The 13,866-nt window shown below is 36.0% G+C and overlaps 1 protein-coding gene across 1 annotated transcript in view; it reads left to right on the top strand.

Moving 5' to 3' along the window:
* The window catches only part of TMEM161B (transmembrane protein 161B), a 34,472-nt gene extending 25,718 nt beyond the window's left edge, over positions 1–8,754 (top strand). The window contains exon 11 of the mRNA XM_005430255.2: positions 465–8,754. Coding sequence (XP_005430312.1) covers positions 465–742 — 278 coding nt within the window. The 3' untranslated portion in view covers positions 743–8,754. The remainder of the gene's footprint in view (positions 1–464) is intronic.
* Positions 8,755–13,866: the final 5,112 nt, after the last annotated feature.

Below are 13,866 nucleotides of genomic sequence, written 5' to 3' on the forward strand. Positions count from 1 at the left end.
CACCTGACTAAAGAGAATTAGAATTCATGGATACCTGCAATATAAAAACATCTTGTAGTTTCCTGTACTATAAAACATGCAGTTGTGTTGTTCTCTTTGAAAAAGACAGTGGATAGAGATAGGCTTTAGTAAGTTGTGATTCATCCTGCCTTGGAGTAGATGTCTCCATCTGGTAAGATCAGTCGTACTCAGGACATACAGAGGTTTCAAGGCAGCTAATCGCATGTAGATGTTGAGATGTCAAAATACAAGATGAATCCTACCCCAGGATGAAGTAGGATTGATTCATCCTACTTCCTGGTATGATCAGGAAGTTTTGCAGATTAATATACTTTGTATTTACTAAGTTATAAAAACAACATTTTGGGGGTGTGTGTCTATTAAAAATATATCAAAGACTGTAGAGTGATTGAATTAACAGAACTTGAATTTAATTTTACAAAAATCTGTTACTTCTTCAACAGGTAATTATTCTTGGGGCATCTATCCAGGATTGAATTCTGACACTCCAGTAGAAAACAGTCTGCTTCCCAATTCTGTTTATTCTGAGTCTCCACCTGCTGATGGAAAGATGAAAGTAACTGTAGTACAAATAACAATGGCTCTGGGAAGCCTAAAGAATATTTTCACTCCTCTCCTGTTCCGGGGACTCCTGTCTTTCCTTACTTGGTGGATTGCTGCTTGCCTTTTTTCTACAAGCCTTTTTGGTCTCTTCTATCACCAGTACCTGACTGTGGCATGAACAAGTCAACTGACTGAGCAGGTGTGAGGTCAAATTCTAGATACAAGGTATCCCAGGTACCCAAGAGGAGATGAAGACAAAAGAAAGCTATATATGTGAAGAGAAGACATATCATAATTATTTTTAAAGACTTCCTTGGTGTTCTCAGGGCGAATAATCTTAAAATGTTTAAAATTGCAACTGGGTTGTTATTTTTGTTACCCAAATGGTAGGTAACTAATTCAGTTATAGTCCTGGGACTGACTGACATTATTGTGTTGTAGATGGTGATAAGCATGCTGAAAAGATATGACCTCTGAGTATCTTGGTTTCCATAAACAGCAAGTGAAACTCAAAAATTTGGTTTTTAAGCATCAACAGTCACTGACTGAACTGTATTCAAAGGGTACTGGACATAGTGATGATGGCTGCCTATTGATTAAGTCTTGAAACTGAGCCATACAAGTGAAAGGAGAGAGAGGGGATTAAAAAAAATCTGTTGGATAGCTATTGATCACTTTTCTCCTTGGAAAATTAAAAATCCAACAGGACAAAAGAGATACTGTATATTACAGTAAGGAAAGTTGTATAAAACATAAATTAAACAGGAGTAGATGTATGTACCTGACAGGTATTGCTGCCTACATATTTTGCAGGAGTGCTTGTGCAGTAAGAAGAGAGTTATAACAATTATATTATTTCAGTCCCTGCAGTCATTTTGTAGTAATGGCCATCTGTATTGGTGCTAGTATTGATCCACACATTGCGTCTGGATCTTTTAAATTTCTTCCTTTGAGGTAGTAGATAAATTCCATTGAGTTTACAAAAGAATAGAAAATAATTAGTGACACTAAACATTTCAAAACCAAAATAATTAGTGACATCAAACATTTAAAATCAAAACAGTTTAATCCTGCTGACTGATAGCATATGTATATGTGTAATGTACATATATATTATATATCAAATATATAATATATATGAAATATGGAATCGTTATTTTAAATTCCTGAATGTATCTTACAGTACTATAGGAGAGGGGTGTATATGTATCTAATAATTTCAAGATTCCCTTTTGAAATTAAACTTCTAAATTTTTCTCTTTTTTTCTTTTTTTTTCTTTTTCTTCTTTTTTCACTTCAGTTGAAAGGGCTATTTGGTTTTTGTGCCTCTTTAGAGGTACTTAGCTATACTAAAGAACTTACTATGTCTTGGAAGAAAATATCTACCTAAACTGTTAATCTTAAAATTTCTGTTCTGTCAAATCATCATCTTTTGCCACTTTAATCTGTGCTAACTTGACCATATAATGATAAATCATATATCTTGGCTTCAGAAATAGATTTTCTGTATAATAAAACAGCCATGTAATAAGAAAAAGAGCAAAGTATTAACTTTACAATTTTTGCTTAACTGGATAGATATATTCCAGTCATAAAGTTATTTACAGTTTTTCAGATGTTTTGTGTATTTGCAAAACAGGAATGGGGATTTATATGCAGTAGCTTTTTTAAACAGTTAATATTAAACTTCACAGAGGTCAGTGGGTTTTTTAGCTAATACTAGCTGGTTTTATGTTACTGTTCTTTTTCTCTTGAATTTGTGTACAGCTTTGGCATATAATAAGCATTTATAAATGGAAAAGCTTAACTAATTTTTTAATATGTAGCAAACCTACCATATGGGAGAACAAACTCAATGGATGCAGAAAGTCAAGATTTTAAGCTGGTGATAAACTATCTTGCTGTGTTGAAAGCTTTTAAAGTTATTTATTAGTTTATTAAGTTGCATTTACTGGAGAAAGATTTTTGTATACCAGCATAGTACCTACTGCATGTGTTTGGGACATCTGAGAACACCTTGCATGATGCTACTGGTTTCATTGCAGTATTTCAGTGTGACTGGGAGTGCAAGCTGTGTTGTTTTCACACCAAGTTTTTGTAACTAATAGGGACAAACACTTAACTGTGAATTGGCCTAAAGAATAATATTTGACCTCATAGTTTCAAATTTCAGTCATTCCTTGGAAGTATTTTTCAGATGAATAATTGAATGACAAAATATGACAGATCCAGTAATACTGCGTCCACTTTTGCATCAGTTCAAGATATATCATTACGAGATACATCATTACTAACAGAATTAGTAAGGCCAGCTTTTAAGTTAGAGTTAGGTGTTCAATGCCAATCTTTTGTTCAGAAAATAAAATAATGCAAAACAATTTGATTCTGGTAGTGAACTTGCCTAATGAAGCTCACTATATAGGAGATGTACCTGTTGAAATCTGAAGGAGTAAATTTTGGATACTTGAGAATACTTCAAAATAATGTTAAGGAACAGTTTTTGCTGACATAGTCATTCTGAAAGCTTATAAGCAAAAGTGAACTGTAGCTATATAATAATGCATTCAGCAAAAGTAATAAAGATCATGTAGCTGAACTGCACAAAGCTTTTGCTAAGAGCTCATGCTGACTTACTATTCAGACATTACACTGATCACAGTGAAAAATAGGCACCTAGTGTTACAAACATGAAGATCAGTGCTTGTAGCCACTGAGCTGTTCCATTGTTCTACAGACCATTGTTGTGCAGAATTGAATGGTTGACCTTCTGGTCAGCAGTGAGTGGGAGATGGTCTTTCTTTGGATCCATTTAATCCTGACATGAGTCCAGAAGGCTTATGAAAAACTAAAATATGATAATAAAAGCCTTTGAAACATGTGGTGACAGTGAAACCAGAGGGACCATATTGCTAAGGTTGTGAGCAGTGCTTCGGACAAGTATGTGGTATGATCAAAAATGTGTTTTAAAGTAAAGTAGCAACCCTGATCGTCCTGACTTCCATATGTATTGTGTAAGGTTCAAACTTACTTCTGTAGTAAGTTCCTTTGAAACAGCAGCTGGCAAATGCGGTTTTTTTTGTTTGTTTCATGGAGACCTTTAGCAGCACCTGGCAGTGGGGGGAAAGCATCTTGCAGAAATGGAAAAGCAATAAAATGTGGCTGAAAGGTTGGTAGATGTTACTCAGGTTTCTTAAACATTTTGTCTTGATTTTTGCCCACTACTTACTAAAAAAATTGTAGAATGTTTTGGGTTGGAATGAATCTGGAATGGATCACTTTTCACCAGACCAGGTTTCACCAAGCCTCATCAAACATGGCCTTGAACACCTCCAGAGATGGGCAGCCATAGCTTCTCTGGGTAACCTTATCTAGTGCCTCACCACCCTCACAGGCAAGAGTCTCCATCTAATACCTAATCTAAATCTCCCCTCTTCTAGTTTAGAAGTGTTCCCCCTTGTCCTATAACTTCCTGCCTGTGCTAAAAGTCATTCTCCCTCTTTTTTATAAGCCCCCTTTAAGTACTGGGAGGCCACAGTGAGATCTCCCTTAGTTTCTGAGAGATTTTAGAAGGAAATGTTCCTTTGGCAAAGAGTCCATGTCTGTTTCTTCTCAAATTCTGATCTCCCTTCTTCTCTTGGTGATGTGACTTCCATTGCCAATCTACAGCGCTGTCTCTGTGTTCCCTTCTCAGAACCAAGTAGGCTAAATTAGTTCAAGATTGTATTTTGACTTCTGTTTAGTTTAAATTTATCTGTTTTTGAAGGATTAGTTCCTTTAAATAGTTCAAATAACTTAAAATTCCATCTGAAATATGAACAAACTTGTTGATATTTGTTTAAACTCTGCACTTTTATTATGTGGGTCCCTTTAGACAAAGGGTAAGACAGCGAAAAATCCAAGTCTTCCAGCAAGTTCAGGGAGGTCCAAACATAACACTTGGGCTATTTCTGAGCTAAGAGACATTGGTTAAGAACAGGAGAATAAATGATAGAAAGCCTATTCTTACACTTTGTAGGTGACATTCTCAGGCTGTGCTTGTCCTCTTTTAATTCCTTCTCAAACTATAGGTTATGCCAGTTTCTGAGGTTTTCTTAGCTGCACAGTCTTTCCCTCCTCCAGAATTCGCTTGCATAAAGGATCCACAGATTAAATCATAGCATCAGTAAAAGAGAACATCGTTGTACAGAAGATACTTACAGAAAATTAATTTCTGTTGCAGTTCTTCTTATTTGGATCACAAGTACTGCAAGATGTTTAAACAGAAATGTGTTCATCCCTGGATTGTAAAGTCAAATTTGTCTTAAGAACAAAAATGCTACCAAGACATCAACACAACATTTAGGCAGCATCACCTCACTCTGTGTAGGGTTAGCAAGTACGGAAATTTCAGCTAACTTCCAAGGAACAATTCAAAGAGCTGTGCTTCCTTACAGTAACTACACCTAAGTGGTAAAAGGCATTTGGGATATATCAAATTAAAAAATGAGCACATCTGATATTAAAGCTGTTGGAAGGTTCTCCAAGGTAAAAGGCCTTATGTTTCTTTATTCTCAAATAGCTGTGCTTTTCACAGAGATAATTTTGATCAGTTTTCAAATACTGTGCTTCATGATTTTTCTCATGACATATTTTGCACATTAATTTATTCCACACAGCACCTCTACACCCAGACTTAACCCCACAGTTAATGTTGTCACTATAAAGTTCCTAGATATTTCAACTAAAAGTTTAAGAATTGAGTGCCCAGACAAAATGGAGACATTGAACGAGCACAAGGCCAAAGAATACTCTGTGTTCTCTTGGAGGAATCTGTATGCCTGAGCAAAATCTTGGAGGAAGGCAGCACCAGTTTACTTGTATCTTAAATAAAATATTAAATGTGAATTATGAGTAAGACTGTTATTTTTAGCATCTACAGCCTAAATCCCAAATGGTAAAGAAAGAGCAATATTTTGACCTTGCAGATATCTACTCTAAAGAGCATCTAGGCAACAGATGCTTAGAAGCCAGATGTCTGATCTCATTAAGCAGGCTGATTCAGATTGGTGTTTGTGCTTCAGAGTGATTTTTTGCAACTCCTTTTTTAGGAAGGCCTGCCATGCTTTGTGACCTGTGCAGCACATACAGTCATGTGTGCTGTATGATGAAGTAGATGGTGTGTCTCAGTTGCATTTCTGAGTACTAGACTGAAAGGTCTTCCTCCTCTAGGTGAGATCATGAAGCCAACATGTCATTTCCAGGCTGCTTTTACTGACATCTGTATGTGCTGCACTTAACCTTTTCCAGTCTCTCACTTTGGGCTGCCAGAAGGGTAATATTGCACTGGATGTTGTTTTTGCATGCCAGTGTATATGTATTTTTATACCTTTGATTTCAATGGTGTTTTTAATGAAAATTATTTTTAATCCTAATACCGTGGCTCATATTTTCATTTCTTAAAATTAATGTCGGTGCCTGCAACTAGAAGTCAAAAACTTCTACGCTATTTTTTTAACACTTGATGCTTAGGCAGAAGTATTAGCAGGTATGCAGTTTTATAGTAAAGTCCAAAATCCACCTATAAATACCAGATTTTTTCCATGTGATTACACATCAGTCAAGAGCCCTTAGAATTTGTACTTGTGGCATTTTTTCACAACAACATACTATCTATATGACCCTGCTGCCTATAAAATACATATCCCAAAATAGTTTGAATAACTTTTTACAAACTCCTTAGTAGTGAGTCATTATTCTTTTATTGTGCTGCAATATATTTTTTAAAACCTGGCTTAAAATTCCTTAAAGTCAGACTTTTTCTTTCTTAAAGTCAGACTTACTCTCTCTTCCTCTGTTCATAGTAACTCTGCCTCCCATATGTGCTCTAAGCTTCCAGAATACATATTCACAGTATTTTTCATAAAAGCATAGGACGAAGAAAAAGGCACCAAAAATTATATTTCATAACTGCAGTTCATACCCATGTCACGATATGCCAACAGTTTTTATTTTTCCTATCTTTGGTCATTTCTTTGTTCCATTGTTAGCAGTATGTAAGGCTTTCTAGGAGGAATATACATGGAAAAAAATTCTGTAATGGAAGATACTGAAAGCTGTCTAATGTTTCAGTCTTCCCATTTATGTGAGCAAATATTAATGCAAAGATGCTATTAAATAATTTCAGCCTAAAAATTCTCAAAAGGTAGACATGTTACACATTGCACAGGGAACATCTTCCAAGTTGTAAATATTTTACTTCAAATCTTCTACTTGTCTCATTGTTGCTGGGAACACACAAACTCAATGTTGTTTATCAGTTAATAGTCTTTTTTATTTTTGTCTTTAAGTGAAAAGGACATAATACTTTCTACTCTAGAATAAAGACCTAAGACAAAAAGATTCCCCTACCTTCGTTTCAGTATTTACCAAATGAAGACTCTGGTGTTATATATGTAAATTTTTAGCTTCCTCTTACTGCTACAATACTGTTAAAATATGATTTTTATAGTTACAGCTTTACAAGTACTAAGACTGTCTTGCTTCACAATGAGGATGGTGTCAAGAGGTGTTTGCGTTAAATGGATATGGTGCTGCATTACCTGTTGTTTAAAAACAAATCGACTTCTATGCTTTTAAATATTCATCAGGATCTGTGATCAGAAAAGCACAGCACAAGTTGAAAAATCTCACTTTGGCATGTTTTTTTGGTTATATTTGGATTTTTTTAGTGGTCTGGATAATATTTGGGTACAACTACTACAGCTAATAAGCAACCTCCAATATTCTTTTTGTACATTGTAAAGTGCCTAATCGTGGGTGATTCTGGTAGCCCTTGAAATAGGCTTTGCTATGAAATTATTTTTTTCATACAGTTTTTGGCATATGTAATATCAATGTGTTGTTTTTTACTATTACATATTGAAAACAAGATTTTGAAGAAATCTTTTCCATTCCTCTTACTTAAGTGGTAATCTAACGATTTTGCCCATATATGACTGATAATTGAACACCCCTAATTTAAATTAACACCCCTCCCTCTGCCACCTGCCACCTCTGCATTGTTTTCTTTATGACTGGAGCAAGTACTTACAAGATTTGGAATGGTTTGACTTACAAAGTTCTGTAGTGACACCTGGGTGTTAATTATATCCCAGGCACATGGGTGATTTCAGCCAGGTAAGTAGTTCTGCTTGGGCTCAGAAAGGCAACATTTCAGTGAAGGTCACCGAATCTGAATTGATTTGGAGCACGAAGAGTACCAATTGTGATACCGCTGACTGACACCAAGCTTCCAAAAGTTGAACCTTGTAGAATTTTGTAGAATTCTGTTAGAGAGTATTCGATAGTGAAACCCCCCTTACTCCAAAACTGCTTGTCCACCTTCAGAAATGCAAGAGCTGAAGGTAGAAACTGACTGGTTCAGCAAGGAGGTTAAAAAAGTGAGGAAACAACAGGCCGCTGCTCCTGCATTAATGATACATTCTCTATGTGAAGTGCTTGTAAGTTGAGATGGTGTTGCTCGTTGAAATCTACCAAAGGAAGCCTTCTTCTGAGGAAGGCTTGTCACAGCATGTTGAGCTTTTAGCTCTAAAAAGTGGCTATAGAAATCCGTACTGTATATAGTACACTCTCTGGGAAAACCTGGTACAGTAAGCTTGCTAAATATTTCCTTACACCACTTGTAAGTTACATTTTTTACTGTAGAGCAGTTAAGAAGCTAGTTTTGCTTTGCTCATTTTATATTAATGTGAAAATAATAAGAATTGGTTTGTCATTTAAATGCCTAAATTTCTTTAACAACAGTAAATTTCACAAAACTGAAGCAAGATTATACTTTCTTATTCCCTATTCATTTTGTTGAAATGTTACAGTTTAACTCCACTTTTATAATGCATACATTATTAAAATGAAATTTATGTCTATTAGTTGCTCATAGTAATACCACAGCAAATCTAAGAGAAACTGTGATATCTGCTGTTTATCAAGTGGCTCCATCAACTTGCTTGCCTTTGTAAAGCGTTAACCCATGTTGGACATATAATGTCTACTGCAGTAATGTTCCTATAGTATTTTAGTATCCTTACATGTACTCTGCATGCCTTGCACTTGTGCACTGTAAAGAATTAAACTCATTATTTTACATAGGTTTTCCCATATCCAAGATAAGACAATTTCCAAAGCCAAAGATCAATAAACGTTTATTGTCTACCAGTGTGCTTTTTTCCTACTTTTTTTGATATATACCGCTGTTTATTAGCTTACAAAATCTCCAAAGAGCATGCAATAACCAGGCTTCTTATCAATTTTTCTATGAGTGTAAATTGTTTACTTCTTTTAGAAATAATTGAGTAGGCCATTTATTCCCTCCTTCTGGGTGTAGCAGAATAAATACTTTTTGAGTCTAAATGCAGGTAGTGTCTTATTCATGTAGACAGCAGTTTAATCACAAAGAACCATTACAGATTTGTCACACATTTCCATTTTTGTGTATTTCAGTATTTAAATTTTTGAACCATTTCTAGAGAAAGATTGGTTGTCCACCATGATAAGTGGAGGAAATTCTGGGTTTTACACTCAAAGGATTTGTCATCCTTGACTGTTGCCCTTCCTAGTAGGAGATCACTTAGAAAGGGGTTGTGTTTGCTTCTTATAAAAAGAAATGTATTTAAAAACATTACATTGTCTCTCCTATTTGTTTCATCATAGCAGCACTAAGAAAGAGTATACTTAATAATCTTGTAACCATCTTGAATTTGATTTTTGGAATACCAGATTTGGTTATGCATGCATTTTCTTTCTGTGTGTGCAACAAATGCAGGTGAATTATGCCAAAATTGCTCAAATAGTTCCACAGTTGCAAAAAAAAAATCCTTGAGGAAACATCCTTCTTTAGCCTAAACCCAAAGTGGTACAAAAGACCCCTTCAGCAATAGCCATCAGTTGTGTTGCAGAAGCCAAGTGTGGTGTGGTGCTGAGAAGAGCCAGTGTTGACATTTGGGATGGGAATTTGAAAGTCTACAAGGCATTTGAGCTGTGGGACCCCCTCCTGAAAGTGTAAAAATGGTTTTTAGTGATGATTAAAGTAATAGTTAAGAGGAGAGAACAGAACTATAGTGGGAGATCTGCTTATATCTCTGAAGGCAGCTTAGCCTTCTGCTTTCTCCATGCAACCTGAAGCTTCAGGCTGCCTTTGGAATCCACAATCCCCTGGACTTTGCAGTAGAATGGTTTAGCCCAAAATACAACAGTGAAAGCCTTGGCAGTATGCTTCTGGGATAAAAGCAAGCCTTGGATTTCAAGGGTCACATGAAATCTTGCTTTTGAATCTACCAGGTCCACACTCAGTAACTCAAAGGGTTTAAAAGGTCTTCAGCTGACCTCTGCTGTCATGTGCAAACATGCATGATTCCGTGTAGTTCCACAGGGAGTATTCAAAATTTTGAAATGTTTATTTTAGCTGAGTATGTGCCGTGGGAGAGGAAAGCCTGGAAGTATCCTCCAGACAAAAGGGTAAGCATCTGGCACCTGTCATGTGCTGTCTGGTCTGTCGTGCTGAGAAAATGTTGATGTTGGTGGTTTGATTTGGATTTTATGACAATTTTTCAAAGAATATGAAACACGATTATTGTTGCTTGCATCCTTAATAGGCTGTTACCTGGTGAACCGTGAAATGGACCAGAAAACCCTCTTTTAGAGGAGTATTCATGTTCCATTCCATATTAAAAGAAAGTAGTTTTTTTATACATAACTCTGGAGTTGAGATTAGAGTGTTGCTTTCCAGGGGATGCAGCACTGTTGACTCTAAGGGAAGGTCAGCTTTTCAGTTTATGAAATGGGAGCATGATATGCCTCTTTTTAAAGCAGACAGCAAAATAAAGAATTTTTCTCTCTGAATTTTGAGCTTTACAAGCTACTTTCAGTGGTTCTGGATAACCAACCTCTCACATTCCTCTCAACTGTAAGATTTTAAAGCAGCTTAACCAACCTCTCATATTCCTCTCAACTGTCAGATTTTAAAGCAGCTTAACCAACCTTTCACTTTCCTCTCAGCTGTCAGATTTTAAAGCAGCTTTTTAACAAGTATAAAATTTGTATGATTTCCCGAAGTTGTCATTTCTATAGATATATAGAAATATACTGTGTAGAATTTGTGCATTGTCAGAAACGAAAAGAACCCAAACTCTTAGTTGGAGTTAGGTTGGTCTTCAAGCATCAGCAATGTCCATTTGCTTCCTATTCATTTGGCTTATATTGTGAGTAGGACAAACCTTCATGATTTGGTCATACAATCTGTTTTTTTCTTTGAGTGAAATCTAGGTATCAGCCTGACAAGAAGAGAAAAATACAAAAATCTTCAGCCCTAACATCTGTATATTTTCTGGATTGCCATTTCCTCTTCTCATGGAGTGGGATTAAGCTGTTGCTGCCATTCCACAGAGAGCATAAGCTCACAGAAAAGGGACATGGGGAAAAGGGACATGGGGAGGGACATCAGCTGAGTTATATATCAAGAAATGTGGGCTGCAATTTACAAAATGAAAACAGTTATTCTGGACAGGGATTTGTTTTCCACAGGAAAATATGATGTGGTTATCTGTCATTTCAATGCATGCTGCTAGACATCATCCTCCATATGAGGAATGAGAGTTACTAAAAAACACAAGGGGCAAGCTGGAGTAAGTGTTGTGTACTGCAGAACAAGTAGGACTAATGCTGTAAAACTGCAGAATCAGGTGGTGTGTGTTGTTTTTCATGTGTTTTTCTAGGAGAACTAGGGCACCAGGGATCAACAAATAAACTACTATTAAATCAATTTCTGTTCTTAGGATTGGAATTTTCGAACTTTTGGATTGGCACAACTGTGGCTGCTTTGCCACACTAAAGGCACAAATCTAGTTTCTTTAACACAGACTATGCATCAACCTTTTTTTATACTGCATTGCTTTTAATGCTTTCAAAAAGTTTTAGTGGTAAGAGATTTTAAAATTTTGCTGGCAGCTAGTAAAAAGGTAATAGAAATTTGAAAATAAATATAAAGTAAGGTAATACAAAAGTTTTGCTCTGTCTAAAGACCATGATATCTTAAAAGGCAAACTTTCTATGAAAATTTATTTTCTAAATGCTGCTAATTCAACTCCATTGACCACAGTTTTTAGCTGAGGAGTGTTGCTTTCAGTGGAGCAATCTCCAAAGGTGCCAGCTGTGTCCTCCCACACAGTCAGCCAGGCAGCCCAGGTATATATTTACCATTTCTCTTTGCATCCCATACCTTTGTCATCGTCTCCCACAAAGAAGTCCACCAGGCACAAATGCTCCTACATGAATCTGTAATTACAGATTTACAAAACTATTACTCATGCTGTGTATACTCATACAAAATAGTACTGTTGAAGATGATGGTGGATGCTGTGCTCATGGTCTTTTCATGCCACCCCTTATGCTACCCCCAAGATAATAACCTCTCAAGTGCTAATTAGGTAGCCTTACTAATGCAAATCACAATTAATTTTGCTTGTTGTCTTGCAACAATTTTGCAACTCTGATTCTTACATGGATATTTGATAATTCTCAGCTCCTTTTAGACAGTACCAATTGCAGAACAATTGTTTCCCATTTTTTTGTATATATATGTGTTTTTATTAAATGTAGTACTTAACACTTTTTTGTGTTTCTTTTAAGAGAAATACTAATTTTAGACCATTTCTCCAATGCATCAAAGTTACTTCAATTCAAACTAACTTTAACTTTTTTTTGTTTGTTTGTTTTCTACAGAAACATACTAGGATCTTACAGTCATAGAATAGTTTGGGCTAAAATGGACCTTTAAGGGTCATCTAGTCCAGTCCCCAAGATCTTAAGGAAAACACTGAAATGTGTTGCCATCACAGAAGTGCATGCACACATGCATTATATGTAAGTTTACATATATGTCTTTTAAGATACAACCACCAACTCCATGGTACCCAGTGAGTTTCCTCAAGCATTCCTGATTATGTCTATACATTTAATTTGTCTTAATATTCCCTAGTCTTTTTTCCTGTATCCTGGCCTGCCATTTTGAAAAACAAACAAGAGTATTCCAGCTAATGCCTCTTCCTGGTCTGAAAAAAACTGAAAGCCAGACATGGTTTAGGGAATAATGGGTTTTTACCTCTGTATTTTAATAAGGATACTTATGGTGCTCTGTTTCACCAAGGTGACATGTGCTGCAAAGCACAGACACTACAGACTGTGTGTACAATTTATAGACCTTACAAATTAGCATATCTAACAAGGATGCCCCAATGGAAGGCCTGGATGAATGGCATAATACTCCCCCATCTGAGGAATACCCTCCTGAATGGGCCAAATCTCTAGTTTACAGGATATGTTCTAGAGGAGGCCTCAGTTTCTCAAGATAGTGTAAGGGTTTCTGGCCTTGTACTACAAGACCTATAGGATGTTTGGTCTCTTGGCCTAACAAAATACTAGGACTATGCTGTTATCAGACTTAAGGAATTGCAAGTATACATATAACAACACTGAGGGTACATGAAAGTAATATAAAAGGTATATAAAAGAAAAGGCAGAAAATCATCCTGGCATCATAGCAGCTTATTTGTTTAATCTCTATCTTAAATGACAGCTATAAATTTTCCTTCTTATTTCTGTTGTCTCTTAGACATTCTCAGTTTTCTTAGCTTTTCCCCCTGTCTTCATGCAGTAGATTCTTCTTATACTTCCTCTTATTTGTGTACTGTTTGTCTGCTTTCATTTTGAGTTTGGTTATGAAAGAAATACAGCTTTCTTCTTGCACTGATTTTCTCCTTCCATGTTACTACTTCTCCTATCCACTGTTATTTATCACCTCTCTTCACTCCCACTAGAAAAGTCACTCTTCTTAGACATTTTAGAGAAAGAACTGTTGCAAAATTTAAAACATACCTAAGTTACCCCACAGCATGAATTTATCATTTAGGGAAACTGTATTAAGTCCAGGCTTGCAGCCTTTTATAAAAACCTCCCATCTCTGGCAGGTCCATAAGTTCCTGATGTTTGCATCTATACAAAACACAGTTATTCTAAACTCACAGAAAAAGGATTTTTGTTACAAAATTAATAGTTACTTTCAGTTTTACCATTATTTTAACCAGATTTTGATTAACACAGTGCTTTCAGTCTGTGTTCTCTTAACTTGCTAATCAACACAAAAAGCTTCTAGGTATTTTCTGTCCACTGCAGAGCTGTGTAGCAAGGAAGGCGGCATTTGCCAAGAAGGTAGTATCTGTGATGCGCATTAGAGATAAATATGCCCAAATGTCAGCTGCTGATGCCTGTGATGCC

The sequence above is a fragment of the Geospiza fortis genome, unplaced genomic scaffold (genome assembly GCF_000277835.1).
Source record: "Geospiza fortis unplaced genomic scaffold, GeoFor_1.0 scaffold339, whole genome shotgun sequence".
Lineage (NCBI taxonomy): Eukaryota > Metazoa > Chordata > Aves > Passeriformes > Thraupidae > Geospiza > Geospiza fortis.